General features: G+C 41.8%; 1 protein-coding gene across 2 annotated transcripts; it reads left to right on the forward strand.

Moving 5' to 3' along the window:
• The first annotated feature begins 772 nt into the window (after positions 1-772).
• Positions 773-17146, forward strand: fam107b (family with sequence similarity 107 member B). Of its 2 annotated transcripts, none has more exons than XM_010883818.4 (4): positions 773-962; positions 11505-11679; positions 13888-14044; positions 16157-17146. In XM_010883818.4, the coding sequence occupies exons 2-4, from the start codon at positions 11552-11554 to the stop codon at positions 16274-16276; spliced, it is 405 nt and encodes a 134-aa protein (XP_010882120.2). In that variant the 5' UTR covers positions 773-962; positions 11505-11551; the 3' UTR covers positions 16277-17146. The 2 variants fall into 2 exon arrangements, with proteins under 2 accessions (XP_010882120.2, XP_010882119.2); XM_010883817.4 differs by lacking the exon at positions 773-962 and adding an exon at positions 10296-10726.
• Positions 17147-23333: the final 6187 nt, after the last annotated feature.

Raw genomic sequence — 23333 nt, forward strand, 5'->3', positions numbered from 1 at the left:
ATAGATGTATGAGAAAGATGTATATGGAGTAGATTTATATCCCTTCTACATTCTCCTTAATAAAAAATTTGCAATTTTATATGGTCTCTTTTATACAGAGGAATATATAACCATTGCGATCGATTGGAATTTTTAGAGGTGGGAGAAAACAATTTTAGTTAGAGACACACACAGACTGTCATAGGTCCCCCTACCCATAGTGAAAAAGCATCATGGTATTATGGTCTGACTTGACTTAATGAATTACTCTTCGACCCCCTCCACATGTTTAGTCCTTGGCTCTCCCTCCCAACACAAACAAAATCAAGGACCCCTAAGCTCTATCCATGTGGCTGACCATGTGGCCACTGGATATCTCCAGTAAAACTAGTGGTTTCAAACATCAGCTTTAACTGGAGGAGGTCTGTAAGCAGACCTAGTGCTGGATGATATGTAAGATTAGGCCTGCTCCAGCCCTACGCCCAGTCTGCTCAGTAGTAGGACACAATACAAATGTGTTCAGATATTGGTAGTTGTTATATTCAGATGAACACATGTAATATACTTAGTGCAGATTGATAAAAGATTAATGGATTTAAAAAATGGCTGAAATAGCTGATGCTCCCTTTCTTTTTGTGTGTTCCTCTCAGTATAGTCTGTTGCGCGCGCCGCCCCTAGCCACAGCCCTTCGCTCCTCTGCCACGCCCCGCCCCGCGCGTGAGGGGTCTCGCCCGTCAAGAGCCTGAGTGAGGGAGGAGCATGACATCACATTGTCCCGCCCATTCACCATTAATTTATATTTTCTATGGGTCCCGTGTGTGTATGTGTGTTCAGTAGAACAGTTTCCAAGAAGAAAAGCAGAACCGCAGATAAACCTAAACGGAAAAGTGATCTGGAGACGCACTGATGAGGCTGAAAACCACTTTGTCCTTTTAATTATTAAAGTAGCCCAGTTGGAGAAGTAGCGTCGGGATCGAGTTTAGGTATGTGCGAGTGTTTTCGTTTTGTCTGTCTGTTCTGAGCGCACACACAAAGCAGGCTTTGGCTACAGCCTATCGAACCGGCCGCGTGTTGTCCCCGATTTATCTATCTACTTTTGTTTGTTTTTCTTGAAACAAAGCCGCCCTGATAAGGAGTGTTCATCTTGCAGTTATAGAAACGGAGAGATTGCGAAACAGAAACTCGTGCTCTACAAGCGCATGTTTCGCTTACCAACGGGACGGTGAATAAAGAAACAGAGATTCAGAATCTGACCGTTGTTTCGCCCATCTGTCTGTGGAATCTGAGTTAATGTTAATGGCATATTGAAATCTTATGAAGCATTGTGTGTGTGTGTTTTCTATACTTTTTTGAAGTCATAGACAGGCCTATAGCTTTTCTGATGTGGGATACCTACAGCTTTGCCTTTTGTTAATTTTGATATGGATAGCTGAAATCTAAGTAATCAACTGGGGTTGTGTCTCAGTCCTTGTGTGACAAAACTGGCCTTGATGGACCACTCAGCTCTGCTGGCTGCAACACATGGTCGTAGTCATGCTGACACAGGCCTGTCATTGACAACCAGTGTTTCTGCATGTCGAAATCCCCTCCACAATTTACTTTTAATGTCGTGGAGGACATCAACTTTTTTGTGTGGTTCAACCCATGGTCAGGTGTGTTATGAAGCCAATAACCATTAGGTTGTGCTCGGTTTAGGGTGGTGCTACTCCAAAAGTAATGTGACACTCGCAACACAAGCATTTTTGTCTCTATAGTCAGTAGTTGAATAATAACTTGTAATAACATGGCTGCATTAGTCAAACTATAACCAGGCTCAAATTTGACCTTTATCAGCCAGTTTACCAGGGCCCTTCCAGCATTCTTGGCATTGCATGTGCATGCAAACTCTCAAAATGAAACAAAAACAGCATTGTAATGTTTTCCTTTATTCATTCAGAGATAACCATTTTATGTGATATACTTTACTAATAAACACATTCAAAATATGTCATAACACATTTGCTCTTTTGAAAAGTTTTGAAAAGGTAATTAGAAGGCGTGTGACCTTTTAGGGCAAAAACTTGTATACAAGACCAGAAATGTTTATTTTTCTATTGTATATATGTACCTTTACCCGTTGAGTGCAGACTTGCATACAGTTCTTTCAGAAAGTATTCAGACCTCTTCACTTTCTCTACCTTTCTTTCTGTTAAAGACAATTTATGTAGTTGATGAAATATTTTCTGCCATCAATCTACACACAATACCCCATAACAACGAAAACAAATGTATATAAATTTGTGCCAATTTTTTCCAATTGTAAAACTAAAATATCTCATTTACCTAAGTATTTAGACCCTTTGACATGACATTCCAGAAAGGATCATCCTTCGTCTCTAGAATTAGATTGGTATCCTTCTGTGGCAAACGTAATTGATTGGACATGATTTAGAAAGACGCATAGTAAAAACAAGAACTGCAGCATTGAAAAGTTCCCAGGAACTCAATGGGACCGTCGTTGTGAAATGGAAGAAGTTTGGAAGCACCAAGACTCCTAGAGCCGTCCGTCTGGCCAAGGTAAGTAACTGAGCAACAAGACCTTTGGCCAGGTGGTGAACAAGAAGCCAGTGGCCATTCTAACAGAGTTTCTCAACAGACCATGTCTGCAGCCCTCCACCAGTCAGGCCTTTATGGTAGAGTGGCTAGATGGAAGCCACTCCCCAGTAAAAGACAGATGACATGTTTGCTGAAGGACTCTCAGATCATGAGGTAAACGATTCTCTAGTGGGAAGAGACCAAAATGCACCCATTAGGCCTGAATGCCAGGTACTGATCATCACCTGGCTCATATCCCTATGGTGAAGCATAGTGAGACCAGTCAGGATGGATGGAGCAAAATAGAGACAAGTCCTTGAAGAAAACCTGATCCAGATCGCCCAGGACCTCAGACTGGGGCACAGATTCATCATTCAGCACACAACCGAATCGAAGCACACAGCCAAGACATCACTGCAGTGGCTTCAGGACCAGCCTGTCAATGTTCTTGAGTAGACCAGCCAAAGCCCAGACTTTACCCCATTGAACATCTGTATGGAGACCTGAAGATCACAGTTCACTGACACTCCCCGGCCCATCTGACAGCTTGAGAGGATCTACAAGGAAGAATGGGAGAAACTGCTGAAATCCAGGTGTGCAAAGCTGTAATCGATGTCTAAGGAGCTTCGACAAAGTGCTGAATAAAGGGTCTGAATACATATGTACATGAGATCTAGAAATCCTTTTTGTAATTTTTACATATTTCTAAAATAGGTTTTTACTTTGTCAATATTCGTTATTGTGTGTAGATTGGTAATTTTTTTATAGCAGGTCTATAACACAACATAATGTGGAGAAAGTGAAGGGGTCTGAATATGTTTCAATGACACTGTATGTCACCTGTTATAGTTGTTTATAGAACTGTTCTGAAATATTGTCACTATACTGCTAATTCTCTTTTCTGACGAATGGATGGAGTCAGTACATTTCATTGAAAATAAGTCTCTGAGTATTCATTATTAGTGCTCTCCTCATAAATAAATATTCTGCCAGCATCATCATATTTTTCTTAGAAGAACTAGAATACACATTTCAAAATATCAAGAATCCTTCAGTAAAAGTGTAAAGAATGAATTCTAGAAAAAACAAAGAAGAGGTTATTCTTCAAGCTTCTGAACGGAAGGTATGATAGATCATTATTAATCACATCCGCAACTGTTCCCGATGTTACAGATATCACTCACAACTCCTCTAAAAAAGACACTGACAATGGGTGGAAATGAAACCGTAATAGATCCTGCAAACGCTTGATGAAATTTGTATTGACACAATATTCTTTGGAGTATGTCTCCATTTAAGGTGCATGTTGTACTGAGACCTTGTATGGTCGTTTTATTGCCTGTTCCAGTCTGTCAGTCCGTATTAGACATTATATACGATTGACTGAAATACCTCATGTGAGACTTGGCCACCTCTTTGCCTCCAACATTTGTGCAGTTTCCTATACTGATAAAATAGTCGGAACCCCGATTCCTGTGGGATCGCCTAATGGGTACTGGAGAGCTTCAATCCCGATGTCCATGAAGAGTTCAGTTCTACTAATAAGTTCTACAAATAACCGAAAAACCCAGAACCAAATCTCACGTTCATGTTAACAGTCCGTCGAGATAGACTTCAGTCCAAGTAAATAAGTAATTGGGTCACAAAGGTAATTGTTTTCGTGAAATTCTCTTAACTTCACTTTCGGTCATCGGTGACTGCTGGTGAGGAACAGAGGAGACCAATAAAGAGTGACCAAGAAGGGAGTGTGTGAGCCAAGAAGGAGTGGGTAGCACTGTGTTGTAGAACAGAGAGAGTAGGGAGGAAAGACCCAACACATGTGGTAGTCATTTACAAGGGAGTTTACAAACGCTTTACATCTGTCTTCTGATCTTTGAACTACCCCTCTCTCTCTAGTGTCTCTCTCTGTCTTGCTCTCTCTTTAGTCCCTTGGTGCTGCTCTTGCTCTGTTCGTCATGTTTCCCGTAAGGGACACCACAGACACGCAGAGGTAGGGAGTTCTCCCTGGAATGCAGACATCCTCCACCGTGATGAGCTGTACATTGCCAACTACAACGCGCAGAAATACCCTACAAAGAGATGTCTGTGTCGGGGTATTTTGGACTGGAATGTGTCCCTGTGTAACTCGATACATCCCTGAAGTGCACGTGCGTTTTCGGGGACTTTCATCTTGCTCTGTCAATGTGAAACCTCTGTGGAGGTGGGGGGAACCTTGTTTATTAGTCAGCATTGTGTCCTGACACACTAGTTCTGTACTGCCGTACTTGCTCGCCTGTATCTCTCCTCCATTCCAGTTATTTCATCACATAGTTGTTTTTGAGCGGTGAAATCTACCTTGTTGCTCATCTATGTTTCCATCTTCGCATTTTGTTGCGTTTTGATCTTGATGTGTGGGTCTGTGTGCGTCTGTGTTTGATGTCTATGTGGTTGGGGTGTGCATGCTGGTAAAGCCATGTTCTGCCCTCGATCATCTATCTTTCCGATATGATGCATAGAATGGGTATTTATTTTAGGATTTGATCTATATGCCTATATATATACATAGATATAGATGTATATAGATCAAATCACATGACTGAGTTGGGCGGCTACGCGGTCCACATACTTAGCATTGGAGAAAACGAATCTGCTGGCGTGGTGTGTCTCAGATTTTGAGCATGGCTATTTAAATGCCAGTGAACTTTGGTTGAATTCCTGTTGGTGGAAACGCATGTGAAACATGTTTGCGTGTAGGTCGCATTGGATAAATGGCATTATGTAGATTATGTAATAATAAAGGTAATAGATGAATGCGCCTACTTCTGTCCTGTGACTGTGTAAGAGTGTTGTCTAAGCTGCAGAGTCAATAAACTATGACAGAATATCTAGAACATATAATGAAGAGCTTCTGCTGTTTAAAAACATAAAATCTTACCTGAGCTTTGCGCCCATAATGTGCGTCCATGGCAACCGCCTGTTCTGTCTGGTGTAAAGGGCTGGTCTATAGTTTTTCATAGGCCCCAGCGCTCAGCTCTATATGTGTCTTCTATCACTGACCTCATGAATGTTGTTCAGTTACATCGCTCGAACCAAACGTGAGTGGTGCAGCCTGGGAAAAAGATGTAGTCACTTGTCTCGACAGCTTTGCATTGATTTCCCTTCATACGGCCAGGAGCCTCAGTCAGAGGAGAGGACCATTACGGTCTGTGTTTCAAAGAAAATGGATTTCACATGCATAGAGACTGAAAACACCACTCCCTGCTGTAAGAGAGCCTCTCAGGATAAAGTATGCAGGAGATTAGGATTCAGAGTTACTAGAATTGGATTAAGTGCTGCGAGGCTGAATGAAGACACACACAGTCAATGTTTAGGATGACCAGATGATTGCAGAAACTAATGTCCGTTTGCGACCCAGCTAACCATCCGTGTTTATTGTGATGGGAAGGGCTTCAGTCTTGTAGTATGTCTGTTGCAAATCCGTTGTTTTCAAAAAGTATGGCATGTATTTGTTGCTATGCTACAGCTCCTCATTTTTACTGCAATTTAGACAAAGAAACCACAAAAGAGGCTTTGTGTGATGATAGTTATTAGACTGTGTGTTTGTGTGTGACGTGCCCATGTGGTCCATGTGTATATATCTGTATTTCTTTAACAATATCAATCATGTTGCTAGAGGTAACAGTTGCTGTTGGTTTTTAGCGCCGTGTGTAAACAAAAGAAATCTAATCCGCGCTATTGTATTCTCTATCCAATCAGGCTCTGGATCGCCGCCGGCGTCAGCCAATAAGAGAGCAGCAGGGGACAGTGGGTGGGTCTGGTATGTGTGCGTGTTCAAGTTATGTCCGTCATCTCACCTAAATGAAGGGATGTGGTTGGTCGGATACCTTGAGCATTCCTATGTGAGCATGTGCTGGTCCCAGCTGTGAGGGTATGGATCTGGCTCATACAACAGTCTTTGTGTCAGGAGGACAGGAGAGAGGGCAGCTGTCACCAAAACTGCTCCATTTGCCCCACCCCCATTATCTGTGAAGAGGCAGGTGTCCAGGCATGGTTGGAGTGGGGGTTAGGGGTGTGTGCGTGCTAGATATTGGGCGCCTGCTTTGATTTTCCCGTGTGTCTGGACGTCAAGACAGGTGGGCGGTTTGATTAGTTAGACAGCCTGCTGGAAATGTCACTCCTGTGGTCCCTGGAGGGAGTAGAATCCTATTAGAATAGTTCTGCAGGTTCATCACATTCCTATGGAGTGACTCAATCTGATGTCTTTGCTCTTTCAATGAGCTCCATTCAGTGTGTAATCTGCCTCTCGCCCTGCCTGCCGCAACATGTCTGTCTGTGTTAGAAAACAGCTTGCTTACATCCCTTAATGGACAGGGGAGGGAAATGACAGTCAAATACCGCATTCAGTGCTTCAGAATGCTGAGTTTGACAGACAAGAATGTCTGATTTCCGTCCAGAGTAATGTTGTGTGTTTTTGGAGAACTGATGGACCTGTTGGTAGGTTATTTGAATACTTCCGAAAAGGCTAACTGCTTAGTATAAGATGGGTTGAGCTGCTACCCACAGGAAGTTGCGATGGTTTGTAGATTGGCTCACAGGATGAGTCCAGGGTGTGACCGCGAGTCAGAGAGCGATCATATCAGTGCAGACAGACAAGGCTTCATCTGTTTGCGTTACTGATCCAGCCCTCTGAGTATACAATACGTTTAATGAGCCAATCTCCTATCAAGTGCTGTCCACGCTGACCATGGGGAGTTATGTGCTTAGGTCCTGGTTGAAATGCTGCCGCCGCACTTTCTGTTCCCAGGAAACACCAGTTTGCCATACTCTGCATGTGACAAGATCTGTGTTTTTCACCTCCTAAAGACGTGTGTGTGTGTGTGTGTGTGTGTCCTGGCTCGTAGCTGCATGGGATGATTGCATCCCATCATCAGGGTTTGTTGGATTTGGACTTTCTCAGTGTTTTCACTGTTCCCTGTGGGATGACATCAGGGCTGATTAGGGTTCAGACGTTCCATTTGAGTGTTTCGATATTACTAATGTTCTGATGTTCCAGGTCTCCTTAGGAACGGAAGGGATTCTTGAGAGAGCATGCCTTGAATTTTTGTGAGTGTGTGTGTGTGTGTGTGAACGATCTCTCAGCAGTTATTCAGGGCAGAGACCCTCGTATTCCAGCACGCCCCCCTATTCCCGCTTTGGGACAGGAAATCCAAACCAGACCTCAGAAACTCTTATTCTGGGTGGATGCGTGTTATGTGAGGATTTGAGTGAGAAACAAAATGTCCTAAACTGGTATTCTCCTCCCTGCACACCTTCTTGTTCTGTTAGAAGGCTGTACATTTCAGGGTTTTCGTCAGGGCTAATTATGTGTTATGGTGGTCACGGATGACATGGTGAAGCAGACCGTCTGTTCCTAGAGCGACAGGGAAACTGACAAGGAGAGATGGGCTTCTCTTAACCAACGACCTTGCAAGGAGAAAGTGTACTTCCCCTCATTCTTTGTCTTTCAATCTTCTTGCAACTTCCTGTCAACTGTACGTTTTCTGTCCTTCGTCATGGATACTTGAAGTCATCACTTGCATTACATCCGTATAGACTCTAGACCAACAACAGGAAGAGTGGGTGGGTGGGGTTGTGGGTGTGGTTGTGTGTGTGTGTGTGTGTGTGTGTGTGGGTGTGTGTCCATTTCCTTCTCTGTTTGAACTAGAATCACAAGCGAACACCTAATTGGAACATACTCCCACATCAGTTGACTTTGCTTTGAGCTATGTAAATGGCCTGGTTCGTCGCTCTTTGGCCTTGTTGATCTCCTCATTTTGACCTTTCACTCCTCTCTTCCACCTCCTGGTTTCCATGTAATCTCAAATGAATTTAGCCAATGTCTCTTAGAAGTCATGGCCTTTGAGGCAAATATGGTTTAGTGTGAAGACGGTCAGAACGTGTCTCTAATAGAAATCCCTGACCACACGTTTAGGTCCAGGGCAACTAAGCTGGCTAAGCCCATGCACAAAAATCTACAAAAATCTAAGTTTAGTGGTTGTTTCCTCTTGAATAGGGAATGAAGTCAAATAGGCTATAATAGTTTTTTACAAAAATAAAAATGTCAGTCTAACTTTCACATGGTTGTAGTAATGTCAGTTTCAGCTAAGACATTGGCTTGAATCTAGGTTGTGCATTTCGATGTAGAGAAGCAGAGTGTTATTTCCTCTGTTGAAGTAGTCGAGGCTAACTGGCGACTCATTAAAGCTGTTGGGTTCCAACCTCTAACATGGAGCTATTTTAATTGGAATGCCCTGTAAAGCTGGAAACACTCCTGTCTAGTACTGTACAAACTCGCACACATCTTTGAAAGCTGTTTACATTAGCTCTCAGTGATTAGGTCTTGATGTTGACAGATAAGGTGCATGTGAGTGTTTATTCTCCCTAGCCAATGGATTCCTCAATGGGAAAACTAAGACCTGTGAGTGGGATGTAAAAAAAACACTTCAGCTCACTCTTAAATGTCTAAAACTAGATTGCGAGTATGTAGAAACTATAATGTAATAGGTGTTTTAATAACTGCCCTCTTCTGGTCCACAACTCAATTTACTGTTATAGAAATGTACCACATATACATAAAAAAAAAAAAAAAAGGGGGGCCATGGAGCGAAAACATTTTCAGTCACTGCTCAGGAGAAACAGAAACAGCGAAACATACCTCTCCCACTATTTTAAGGGAATCCGTCCTGTCACACCTCTGTCAGTCTGTCCCAGGCAACAAGCCTCTATACTGCTTGTATTCTGTGTAAAAGGTTCCCGTGGTTTGTCCCAGCCAGGTCAGGTGGCGCTTGATAACTGGTCCTAATGAGAAGGACATGAGGACAGTTGACTTTTAGTTTATTCAAATGCAGATCATCTGTGACTTCGAAAAGGGACATGGCATATCCTTTTAACTCCCTATGTTACTTCCTTTAACCCTAAGGCAAGCAGGAATTGGCACCAGATGTGTTATGCGAACGGATGCTTCCTACACTAACCCCTGATGCTCTGACTTGTATGTACTGCTTTTGATGTACCCAGTCAGCCCGTACTGTATATGCCGCACGCTTAAACACAGAATGCATGAACACACACACACCAACACACAGCGTATTGCATCAGTAGGAAAGATACTAGGGGATATGCTCACTTTGTCACGAAGATATCCTCTATCACATTGTTTTAGTAAAATGACAGCAAAAAAATTTACCAAGCTGTTAAACACAATAGATGCCACAGTGTTTGACATAAATAGGTCAAAAGAACATGCATGTTTTGTTTTGCTTAATGTACCTTTCTGAAAACAGGCACATTTTCTGTATACCGTGGCGTTATTGAAAGGACCCCAGTCAAAACGTGTGGTTGCCTTGGTTGTTTATCGGTCTCTTTGTTATGCAACTGACTCTTTGTTATGATTCTTATTTGGGATGCGAGGCAATGGCGCCCTTTAGTGGTGATATAGAAACATTGCACTTGTTTTGAATTCATACAATGTGACAGCCACATGCCTGCTGTATCCATCCCATTGTCAGTGGTATTAGTACTCTTGTTGAATCATCAGTATAGTTCCTCAGACAAAATCGAAGCGAATTATTTTGTATGTAGGCTACATTGTCTTATTTTATATTTATTATGTAGCAGGCTTATATCACAGATGCTGGGCATTTTTGACCGAGTAATAATACTGAATAAAAATGCTGAGAATTTTTATTTTATCAGGCGATATACAACATTACCACTAACTAAATAAGCTTCATCTAGGTATAATGTCTTTGGGTAGTCTTACTTTTGCCGCTTTTGGCCAGCTACAACCATTCACTAACACGGTTATGGGATGTGGAACACTCACTTTTCAAATCTGAGGAAGAGTAGCTTTGATTCCTCCATCAATTGATAATTAGCAACGTTGTAAACCGTTCTCAGATTGTGTGCGTGGGGTAGAGCGTATGTTGTCAGCTGCGGTTGGGCAGCGCATCAAAACACATTCAATAGCTGCTCGCTCATCAGTACCAGGGCATCTGTGCGACCGCAGCAGCAGTTATCCTCTCTCCAGAGATCATTTAGACTGCTGATATTTCTGAAGTAAGAAATCTACGGCAGAATTGGTCTTATTCTGGCAAAACATTTTCAGTCGACATGGCGACAATGTATAGAATACCAGTTTTCCCTCACCTGCAGGGTAAGTTGACTGTTAGATTTCGTTTTTACCAATTCTTTTAAGCGTAAATGTTTTTACTGGTTGATGTGGAACTTGGTGAATAGACAATGTGATTCATTTTTGTAGTCAGAAATATGTTCACATATTCATTTTTATAAAATTATTAACAGTAATTCTGTGTTGCACATTAATGATAACTACATATAACTTATCGTTCTTTGTGTTTACGTTAATGTGCACATATTATTTAACTAGTAGCCTATAACAAACTGGCATCTTGTAGTCATCCCATTAAACAATCACATTGACAACTTTTAACTTTATATTTAACTTTTAATCTTATACCTTGCTTATCATATAATAATAATAATAATAATAATAGTATTAGTAGTAATAATAATAATATACAATATACTAAAATGTGTGTGTGTGTGTGTGTGTGTGTGTGTCAAATTGTGTAGCTTAATTCAGTTTGATTTTGATTATTTGTTGGTTTGTTGTTCCCAGCTTTGGCAGTGATTTGCAGTTGGTGTGTATGTAGGCGTTAGTCTCATTGTGGAGAAATGTAAGAATTCTCTGGTGGAGCGGGGGGGTTATACTGTCTGGTGGGAGTCATAATGTCTGGGCACACAAACACAGAGCCTTAAAACGGCTACATATAATGTTGTCTAGTGTAGAGGCATTGATGTTGTCTTTGTATGTGGTGTATGTGTCTAGTTAACCATCACAGTGTGCAAGTATTCAAATGTATAGTACAGAAATCCTATGTCCTAATGATGCCCACCTCTCCTCTGACCAGATCGCTGTGTGGACCCAGGTCTGTCTCTGTCTCGGGGCAGGAGTGTGATGGCTGAGCCGGACTATCTGGAGGGGGACTGTGAGGAGCTGATCAAGCCAAAGAAGCTGCTAAACCCTGTAAAGGGCTCCAGAAACCACCAGGACCTGCATCGAGAACTCATGATGAACCAGAAGAGGTGAGAGGACCGGAGGCAACACACACACAGTTCTCTTAATCCCTGTTCTGTTTTCAGTTCCTACTCCCATTTTAATGCTCACATTCAACTGTACACATATTTTATGGATAGCCAAGACCTGCCACATCATTGCTTTCTGTTTTTTATTTTATTTTACACAGTGTCCCAACTTCTTTGGGAATGGGATGGTATTATAAACCAACTGACTCAGCAGTTTGTCACTGTGCTCTAACATCCTTCATCTGGGTACCTCAGGGGGGGGGAGTTGCATCACAGTGGTGTTATGTAAACTTTAAAGCCCGAACAAGTTCTAAGGACTATACCAAACCTTTTAGTGCATTCTACTGTTGTAGGACTATTACATAAAGACCTGCACATAATGTAGAGAGCGGTTTGTCCTAACCTACAGTAGCAGAATGTGCTTGTCTTGTGTCGTAACTGGTGTTGTGTGAATATAGAGGTGTTTGCTGTTTTATTACATAAAAGCCTCCTCCCACTGCACAGAAGGATTCCTCATGACCTAATGTAACAGAGCCTCCTGGTGTTATCCATGGCTATTAGCGGCTCCTCTGCATCATGGGTAGATGTCACCTCAGGCCTCTGGAGGACGGAGGGAGGGGCAGAGATATACTGTAGTGGCGAGTGGGGAAACTAGATGGGGTGGTTCTTTTTTTAGGGCTTATTTAAAAATATGTATATATCCCTTTTATCCCTACTGTTTGCTGAGCTAAGCGCCCTAAGGCACTAGAGGTCTTTCAGCGTTGGTTGAAAGTAAAAAGCAGCCCCTATTGATTTAAAAGTGATGGGGTTGATAAGGTTTAGGGCAATGTAGAGACGGGTGTGGGGGAGAAAACGTTAAGTGAAAGAGGATGAGAGATTCTGGGGAGAGAGATCGTCTAGTTGGATTAGTTATGGTGATGATGGTTTAGAAAGAACAAGAAGGCGAGAGGAATTCTTTAGAAATATGGGTAGAGGGTTAAAGGTCAATAATGATAAAATGTCAGCTTGCAAGACAAACGTTGGGGAGGAAAACCTACTTGTGAAGCTCTTTATACCTTGTTTGCATCTTGAATAACTGATTGAAGTGATCCAATTTAACAAGAGCGTAGTGGTCTAGTGCGAAAACACACAATAATCCCATATTTCTAAACTTGAGAGAGAAAAAAGTGGTCTGTTGAGAGAGCGAGAGAGAGAGAGAGAGAGAGGATGGTTTGGATGGAGGGAAGGAAGAGAACATTATGTAAGGAGGATTAGAACACCATCCCCCGCAGAGGGTCTCTGACTGAACACACATTTAAAATGGACTGTGGTGAAGGTCAGGCTATACAATACGTGCACACAGACATCACCACATACAGCGGCCCCTTATTGGATAACTAGCTGACAGCAGGGGGTGGGTGAGGTGATTATGGAACGGCAGCTGTTTCAGTATTGTGTTCATCTCAATTGGCATTAATACTCCTAGGATCTTGTCCTCTTTTCAGTTTTAATATCTGACTCAGAAGCCCCAGTTGTAAAAACCTCCAGTTGTGTCTTGTTCACTCAGGAAGAGCTTATAGTGTGTAGCAGACGTCAACGAGACTTCTGCTGCACACTACATTGTCATCATGTCTACATTGTCATCATGTCTACATTGTCATCATGTCTACATTGTCATCATGTCTACATTGTCATCATGTCTACATTGTCACCATGTCTACATTGTCATCATGTCTACATTGTCATCATGTCTACATTGTCATCATGTCTACATTGTCATCATGTCTACATTGTCACCATGTCTACATTGTCATCATGTGTGATCGGAATTATAGATGAATAGATCAGGGGCTTTTATTATTATTATTATTATAATAATAATAATAATATTTCTTTTTTTGTCAATTCGGACACCCAGGCCTAGCGACGCCCCTGCCAAGTGTCAATCCATCCATGTCCAGTATTGTCCATCCAAGGCACCACGCCTGCCTCAGATTACTGGATGTGGGCTAATCTGGGATGGTTCAGCTTTATGTAACTTTCTCTGAATTATGAAGGGGTTGATGTTCTAATGTAGGACTGTAACTGTCCCAGTACATACTGTAATCAGGTTAATGGCTGATTTTGTGTCTGTGTGTGTGTCTGTACGTACAACTGATTTAGGGGGAACAAGTAAGGTCTCTGCTAATGGTTGTTCTAATAGCTTGCTGTGATTGTTGCATTTCATAGGGGTTTGGCTCCCCAGAACAAACCAGAGCTCCAGAAGGTTCTGGAGAAGAGGAAGAGGGAGCAGGTCCTGAAGGCCCAGAGGGAGGAGCAGGAGGCCCACACTAAGAGGAGCGACCTGGAGATAGAACTCATGAAAAGACAACAGAAACTAGAACAGGTGAACACACACCCACATATCTCCAGAACAGGTGAACACACACCCACATATCTCCATACAGACAGGGATACTCATACACATCCAACACGCACAGCTCCATGCAGACAGGGACACTCATACACACCCAACACACACGGCTGTTAACTGGCCCTGGGGTCCCTGAGGGAGGAGCTTGTGTTAACTGGCCCTGGGGTCCCTGGGGGAGGAGCTTGTTTTAACTGGCCCTGGGGTCCCTGAGGGAGGAGCTTGTGTTAACTGGCCCTGGGGTCCCTGGGGGAGGAGCTTGTTTTAACTGGCCCTGGGGTCCCTGAAGGAGGAGCTTGTGTTAACTGGCCCTGGGGTCCCTGGGGGAGGAGCTTGTGTTAACTGGCCCTGGGGTCCCTGAGGGAGGAGCTTGTGTTAACTGGCCCTGGGGTCCCTGAGGGAGGAGCTTGTGTTAACTGGCCCTGGGGTCCCTGGGGGAGGAGCTTGTGTTAACTGGCCCTGGGGTCCCTGAGGGAGGAGCTTGTGTTAACTGGCCAGTGTGTTTTCTTAATTTACATGTGCACTGAGATAGCCGTACTACATGGTTCAATGTGAAACATGCACTTAATGTTATTCGTATATATACGGGACAGTTGGATGTCTTCAGGACAGATATACGGGACAGTTGGATGTCTTCAGGACAGATATACGGGACAGTTGGATGTCTTCAGGACAGATATACGGGACAGTTGGATGTCTTCAGGACAGATATATGGGACAGTTGGATGTCTTCAGGACAGATATATGGGACAGTTGGATGCCTTCAAGACAGATATACATGACAGTTGGATGTCTTCAGGATATATATACGGGACAGTTGGATGTCTTCAGGACATATATACATGACAGTTGGATGTCTTCAGGACATATATACATGACAGTTGTATGTCTTCATGTCAGACATACGGGACAGTTGGATGTCTTCAGGACAGACATATGGGACAGTTGGATGTCTTCAGGACAACATACTGGACAGTTAGATGTCTTCAGGACAGATATACGGGACAGTTGGATGTCTTCAGGACAGATATACGGGACAGTTGGATGTCTTCAGGACAGATATACATGACAGTTGGATGTCTTCAGGACATATATACATGACAGTTGGATGTATTCAGGACATATATACATGACAGTTGGATGTCTTCATGTCAGACATACGGGACAGTTGGATGTCTTCAGGACAGACATACGGGAAAGTTGGATGTCTTCAGGACAGACATACGGGACACGTAATCATGCCATTATAGTCTACAAAAGCACTACATTCAGAAAGTGCTACATGCTAAAAATGATGGGAGCATTTATCCTGCTTCAACCACCGTTGCCAACAAACAACATCAAGAAACATTAGTAGAATTAATGTGGTTTCTTTATATTTACATGTTCAATTAGTGCAACAGACACCACTCAGATATTCATACCATTGATTCTGTATTTATAAAGAACTGAACAAATGGACTTAACAACCAGGTGCTGTCTGTAGCAACCAAAACATGAAAGCATAATCACTATTAAAACATGTAAATAGAAACAAACAATTGATACTAAAACCAATTATGTTGCTCTTTATGTTGACAATTTGATCAATTTATAAGCTTAAAAGGAACCAACAACTACCTATTGAACCCTTTATGAGTAGTATTTATGTTTTATTAGTGATTATGCTTTCTCGTGTTTTAATTGCCTCAGAAGACAGTTTGTTCCATTACTTCTACTTCAGTACCGATCAAACAAACGAGCAGGTTACCTCTGTAGCAACCAAAACATGAAAAAGCATTAATTCAATAATATATATATTTTTTTTTTTTACAAATTTACACAAAACCACAATTTCTACTCTTATGTCATAATTATGCTGCATGAATACTGTGGTTTAAGCAGGATAAACACCTCTGTTCTGTACATATTCCTGGAAAAGGGAACTCTGTGAAGGGACACAGGCTACGCCTTGTCTTGTCACACTATTTCCAAGGTAATGCACAGAATGTTGTTGTTTATCTCTTACTTTAATACTCAAGGCTCTGATTGACCTGTGTGGAATTGTAACTAGCATGTCATCTAACGTACCTGTCTCTGTGTGTTTAGCTGGAGTTGGACCAGCAAAAAGATGAGGAGGAACAGGAGAACACCCCTGAGTTTGTGAAGATGAAAAGCAACCTGAGGAGGACCAAACAGGAGGCCGATGGGGAGGAGCGTACTACTTAGGGACCACATCGCTGTCTTTGTGTGAAAGAGTGAGAGCAACTGTGTACATAGGGGTATGTGTGTGTGTGTGTGTGTGTTTGTGTGTGTACAGAGTCTGGTGTGTGTCATCCGAGGTGGACTCTTAACTTCTCCAACCCTCTTGAGAAAGACTGAAAGGAAGACTACAGGCTCTCTGTAAGTCCACCACAGAGCGCCAGTACAACGGACCACTTCGTCTGTCCCCTCACCTCAGCCAGAAGAAACCACTTCTACCCCCCTCACCTCAGCCAGAAGAAACCACTTCTACCCCCCTCACCTCAGCCAGAAGAAACCACTTCTACCCCCCTCACCTCAGCCTCTCCATGGGTGGAAAGGTGAACTAACACAGGACGTGCTGCATGTGAAGGACAGTCAGTCTGCAGAGGTCTGACACACGTTTCCATTCCCTCTGTCTTGTGCCTGTCCCTCTTTCAAGCCACAGAGAGCTGCCCTTGTAGTTGGTAATTGTTGTCACGATGTTTTCTTTTTCTGCGCACAGAATGGGAAAACCGACACTGGATGGACTCAAGCTGTGTTTCGTAAAAATGCCAAATGACTGTGCTGTTATTATTTATGTTTGTAGAATTCTAGTTCCATGTAGGGAGAGCGTGAGAGACGTCTCAGTTTACTTTTGCAGCTCAGTGTCTAAAGCCTGAACAGGTCAGGATGAGGATGAGTGCTTGTGTGTGTAAAGGGAAAAAAAACAAAAGGAAAAAAAAAGTTTTTTTATTTTTATCTCCAACATGCCACTTCCTCAGCTAATGCTATTTGAAACCTTACTAAAAAGCCCATAGGTGTGAGAGGTCTTTTATTTGTATAAGCATAATAATTTCAAATGTTCTAGTCTTTTTCTTTTTTGAATAAGCAATGTTTTATGAATCTTATTTTGGAATTGAGTTCAGCGTTTTCACAGAGGGTAACACGTTTCCCAACAATTCCATTTTGTTCTAAACTGCATTCATATGCTCCTTGGAAAATCTGAAAGTCTCCTCTGAATCTTATTTTAAATAAATATAATTTCAAATGTTCAAATTCCTGTGTTGTTTTTCAAAATATGTTTCTTTGTTCATGCTTTGCATTAGGACATATTCATCAACACATGAATGCTTTAACACCAGACCAGATTGTCTTATTGAGTAGAAGATCTCCTGTTGCCACTTTGCAACCAATGAAGTTGTCAGCAGTGCTGTTAGTGAGCTGATGTGGTGAACCTGTACCGATGACAATGACATTTTTTCTGTGCATTGCCTTGTCTCAGGTTTCAAGGTTTCAGTAAATACAACAACTTCAACAACTATACCTGTTTCCTGGTTGGCCCATAGGAGGTAGTGTCACTGTACTCTAAAAATCTAAACCCACTGCTCCAGGGCAGCGGACTCCTTTGGATGGGATGTAATATAGTCACTAAAGGCCCATGGCACTTAAGCACTTAGGAGTCGATTCTGATCTCCCAATGGCCACCTAGTCCTTCACAGGCTTGTTATTCCCCTCTCCTTCCCGTTGCAAAAATTGTAAAATATGCAGTCAGTTGTTTTAGTAAGTCTCCCTTGATAAGAGCATCAGCTAAATAACCAAAGAAAATCATTAAGGATGGATATTACGTTACATTCTAGGGGTAATTCTAGTCAGTAACTGCCCTCTGGTGGTGATTCAAGTTACTGCAGGGCTGCTTCTGAATTACAAAAAATATTTGAACATCTTGAGATTATTTGTGTTTGATTTCTTCAAAATATACTAAGAGGTAATTGATGTGACATCAATTGTATCAAATAATTGAACATATGTGCCTATATAAAATAAAGAATTAGTGTCAATGTGCTGCTAGTGGTAGACAATAAATAGAAACAGGACAAAATCAGAACCGGTTCTGTTAATATTTTTTTGTAGACCGAATTTCTAGGCGCAGCCAGGGGCCGGAGGGTATCAGGTTTTGGGACCACACGATTTCGTCTCTGCTCTTTGCGGATGATGTTGTCGTGTTGGCCCCTTTTAACCAAGCCCTTCAGCATGCACTGGGACGTTTTGCAGCCGAGTGTGAAGCGGTTGGGATGAGAATCAGTACCTCCAAATCCGAGGCCATGGTCCTCAGTCGGAAAAGGGTGGCTTGCCCACTTCAGGTTGGTGGAGAGTGCCTGCCTCAAGTGGAGGAGTTTAAGTATCTAGGGGTCCTGTTCACGAGTGAGGGAAGGAAGGAACGGGAGATTGACAGACGGATCGGTGCAGCTTCTGCAGTAATGCGGTCGATGTATCGGTCTGTCGTGGTGAAGAAAGAGCTGAGCCGCAAGGCCAAGCTCTCGATTTACCGGTCAATCTACGTTCCTACTCTCACCTATGGTCATGAGCTTTGGGTCATGACCGAAAGGACAAGATCCCGGATACAGGCGGCCGAAATGAGCTTTCTCTGCAGAGTGGCTGGGCGATCCCTTAGAGATAGGGTGAGAAGATCGGTCACCCGGGAGGAGCTCAGAGTAGAGCCGCTGCTCCTCCACATCGAGAGGGGTCAGCTGAGGTGGCTTGGGCATCTGTTTCGGATGCCTCCGGAACGCCTTCCTGGGAAGGTGTTCCGGTCCCGTCCCACCGGGAGGAGACCCCGGGGAAGACCTAGGACACGCTGGAGGGACTATGTCTCCCGGCTGGCCTGGGAACGCCTCGGTGTCCCCCCGGAAGACCTAGAGGAAGTGTCTGGGGAGAGGGAAGTCTGGGCATCTCTGCTTAGACTGCTGCCCCCGCGACCCGGCCCCGGATAAGCGGAAGAAGATGGATGGATGGAGGACAAAATCTACTGAAAATCAACATTCATAAAAAACATCATGGTTTGGGCAGTTTCTGGTGCTAAATCCCCGCCTTGATCATACAATCTTGACAACGCACTGTCGAATTTTGTTATACAGTTTGTCAATTTTGTATTCTATGCAAATTACTATTAACATTGAAACAAACATTGAAACAGGCAAGTTCATAAAAAGCCAGACTCTGGAGTAGGTGTTGGCACTCAAGTTTAGCATACATTTACACCATCAAGTAACCCTTGTCACAAGTTTTATTTCTAGGTGACCCCACCTGTGAAAACGAACAGAAATGTAGAGAGAAATCATCACTTTCTCTACTCACAATGACATTCACTTTGATAGGTTTAATATGTGAACAGAAAAAGTGAAAGACTAATTTCATCATCTCTGGACACTGACTCTCTTGGTTGTCAGTAAGTTGCAGCTTATTGTAGTCAAGACAAGGCTTTCCCTTTATAATCCTGAGTGTCTGTGCTTTTCAGAGATCTGTTTTCTATGTGAAGAATGGTGTGCCATTGGAGAATATGACATTTTAGGTTTCCCAAATAGAGTAGAATTATATGCGTTTTTGTCCTTTTGAGAAAAAGCTCTCCTCTATTGGCATGAATTCCTAGGGTTAGTAGGCCTACTGAGTGTTTAACACCTGTGTAAATCTTGTCTCTTGTGTGAACTTCAACAGCGATTATGGATTCTGTATTCCTGTACTGGCTAAGCTAACTTGAATGGGAAATACTTGAATGGGAAATAAATAAATAATTATCCTAAAATCACTTGACTTCTCCCATGCTCCACTCCACTTGTAACTATGATGGGGAGAACGAGGCTTTCCGAAACACTGAGACAACTGAAGCATTTGTGTTGAGAGAAATGCTTGAAACATTTACCTGAGAGGGACATCTGCTGTTTAGAAATAAATATCAGACAGATGTATTTTCCGACATATGTGTAATGGTTTGGTGTAGGTGCGTATTGAAATGTTCCACATTTCTCTTGCCTTTCCGGTTGTTAAAAAAAAAAAAGCATCCATAAAAATATTTTGGATGATAAAGGCAAGTGTCCCAAAGGATGTCTCATAAGATGTCCCATAGGATGTCTCATAAGGTGTCCCATAGGATGTCTCATAAGATGTCCCATAGGATGTCCCATAAGATGTCCCATAGGATGTCTCATAAGATGTCCCATAGGATGTCCCATAGGATGTCTCATAAGATGTCCCATAGGATGTCCCATAGGATGTCTCATAAGATGTCCCATAGGATGTCTCATAAGATGTCCCATAGGATGTCCCATACGATGTCCCATAGGATGTCTCATAGGATGCACTAAATGAAACAACTTACTGTTCCATGTGTAGGTGAAGGACATACACAAAACAGTGTAAGTCATTTCTGGAAAAATCACTGTTGAATGACAGGGGACATGGATCTTGTAGGTTTTCGGCTGGCAGAATATGTGCTCCCTATATACTCCATTTCTACTCCATATGATTTTTGTGTGGCCACTTTTGACTGTGTAACATAGTTTTTAGAGCAATGTGCTTCTACTGCCAGAGGTTGTTAGTTAAAATCTTACAGGAGGTCATATACATTTATATATATTTTTTATTAAATCCCTATTGCTTAACAGAATGTCAAAAACCTGTTGAAAGTGTTGGGGAGGGAGAGATACAGAACAGTATTTGTAATTAAAAATGAAAATCCCTGTGGATTGACAGGGGACATTGATTTCACCAGTCGGTGGCTGTCTGAGTCTGTGCCCACTAAATACTCTATATCTATTTCATAGATATCTAGCATGATCACTGTAGATTGTGTAGCTCAGTTTGTAGATCAGTGTGTGTCTACTGCCAGCTGTTTTTAGTTCCAATCTTTCTGGAGTCAGTCTAAGTAATATTTGGGAAATCCCTTTCAGTTAAGAAGGGGGCAAATACTTTCCTTGTGACTTTAAATTAACTTTAAAATGTAGTTGGTAGAGCAGTATATGCCCACTGCCTGATGTTGTTTGTTCAAATCTTGCTAAAGTCAATCTAAGCTCGGTTATATTTGGAAAAATCCTTTTTGATTCCAAGGGTTGATGACAGATATGTCTGCAGTTTCAATGAAGGAAAATCCACTCCATATATTTCTTGGACATTCAATATCGACTGTGTAGCTTTGTTTTTAGAGCAGTTTGCTTATAGAGAAATGGAATCCCACAAGGGTCATTTTTAAGTTTAGTTGTGTTTGGATATATCCCTTTCAATTAACTGGAGGGCACAGACTTCTGGCGGAACATTTTCTAGAAGGCTGCAACTGATAAAAAATGAAATGGAAAGTGAATTCTCTCCTCTCCCTTTGCTCATTCGCTTTTAGCTAGCTGTTTCAGAATCTAACTGGCTAGTTTTAGTGTTTTTACTTGCTCATACTCGTGATATATGGCTGTCCACAAACAAAATGTTAGTTTACTTACATAAGAAAACCTCCACAAAGTCATTCAGAATATTGTTGAGCCAGTTAGAACAAGCTAGTATACAGTAAAGTGGCTTCAGTCAAACTAACTTTAGCACACATCAAGCAGTTTTATTCAGCTTTGAATTGCTTCTTTTACAAAAAATGATGTAATCTTTTAAGTGGCATTACTAGTAAAACATTCTGATAAAATAATCCACTTTCTGACCTCAGATCATTGAACTTGTTTCCACTTCACATCTATGAATATATGTCTCCTGATCCAGTTTTGGTATAAATCACTCCAGAACCACTATGGTATAAATTGCCACAGGAAAATGTGGATTTTAAATCTGTAAAACTTGAATGGAGAAAAAAAACAACTTTTTGCCCATAATGCCCAAACCAATTAAATTAACTTGTTGGTTATGTTATCAATAATTAAATGTGGTTTTCAGATATAAAATAGGTGATTGAACGGCAGTCAATCATTTATTGATTTCGAAATGAGAACACTGGCTAGAAATTATTTAATGGTTAGTCACAAACAGCTTGTTTATGTACTCTAGCCTATGAAAAGTTTTTGTTACTAGATATTATAAATAATGTCAAAAGATATTAAAAAAGGGAATATTGTAAAAGAAAAATGCAAAGAATGTCATAATTGCTGTCCTAACCAGCTAACCTAGCTGGCTAGTACAGCAAGTGAACTGCTGAAACACTAATAATGAAACACTAATAATAATGAACTTTTACAAAAACCATAGTGTTTCATCAGTAAACTGCAGAAAAATGAATGAACACCAAGAAACACGCCTTGGCTTGCTGAAGCCCTAATAATAATAATAATAATAATAATGAACATCAGGAAAAACAATAGGGCTTCAGCGCCCCATCAGCTCCTCCACATTTTGTTGTTTTTAGAAATGCAAAACCAAAACTATTAATACAAAACCAAACTACAGTCAACTAAAGAAGTATTGGAATAACTTTTTTAATTGATTGCAAAAGATAAACACAAACATTGAGTCATATTTGGTGTGCATGGCAAAAAGTTTCAATCTGACCACAACATGAAAACTATACCTGGCAAAGTTTAGGTGCTGCACTTTTTGGTTTGGGCTCAGTAAGGGCTTCTTTCGTACAAACCTTCCAAAGACGTCATTGACATGTTGGTCGTCTAAGGGATGGTTCTGAGACTTGATAACCCCAAAAGAGTTCTAAAACTGTGATCCTTGGATTCTTCTTTGTGTCTAACATATTTACCGTACATTGAGGTTATATGCACGTGTCCTCTTCTTGGCAAATGCAAGTTGTTCCAGACTTCTGATGCTTTTTGATCATTGCCCTGACTGTGTTTACTGGTATTTTTAACTGTTCATGTATTTTTTAGATCTTTTACCTGATCTGTGTATGTGAATGACTGTCTTTTCAGTTGACAGCTCTTTTGTTCAACCCATAATAATGGATGATATAGGGCTTTTACATGGGTGACCTCGTATTTATACCTCAGCAAAACAGGAGCATCCAACTTGTGGGAGTTATTGGGTTAGATGATTGCTCTGCTAGGACTATGAGGAGATTTTACCAAACCAGGTGTACCCTATGGTGCAAACACTGTTCACCCGTGATTTTCCAATATTTCGGTATGATTATACCCTCTTACCTCTGCTAAACTAAATCAAGAGGGTTTTTATGTACACCAGAATGATGTCAAATACCTTCTCTGTCCTCCCCAATCTACAGGTCTGAACATCTTTGAACCTTAATGTGAGGTTTTGGAGTGTGGAATGCAAAGTAAATTCTACCTCCTGAACTCCTCAA

This window comes from Esox lucius, chromosome 19 (genome assembly GCF_011004845.1).
Source record: "Esox lucius isolate fEsoLuc1 chromosome 19, fEsoLuc1.pri, whole genome shotgun sequence".
Classification (NCBI taxonomy): domain Eukaryota; kingdom Metazoa; phylum Chordata; class Actinopteri; order Esociformes; family Esocidae; genus Esox; species Esox lucius.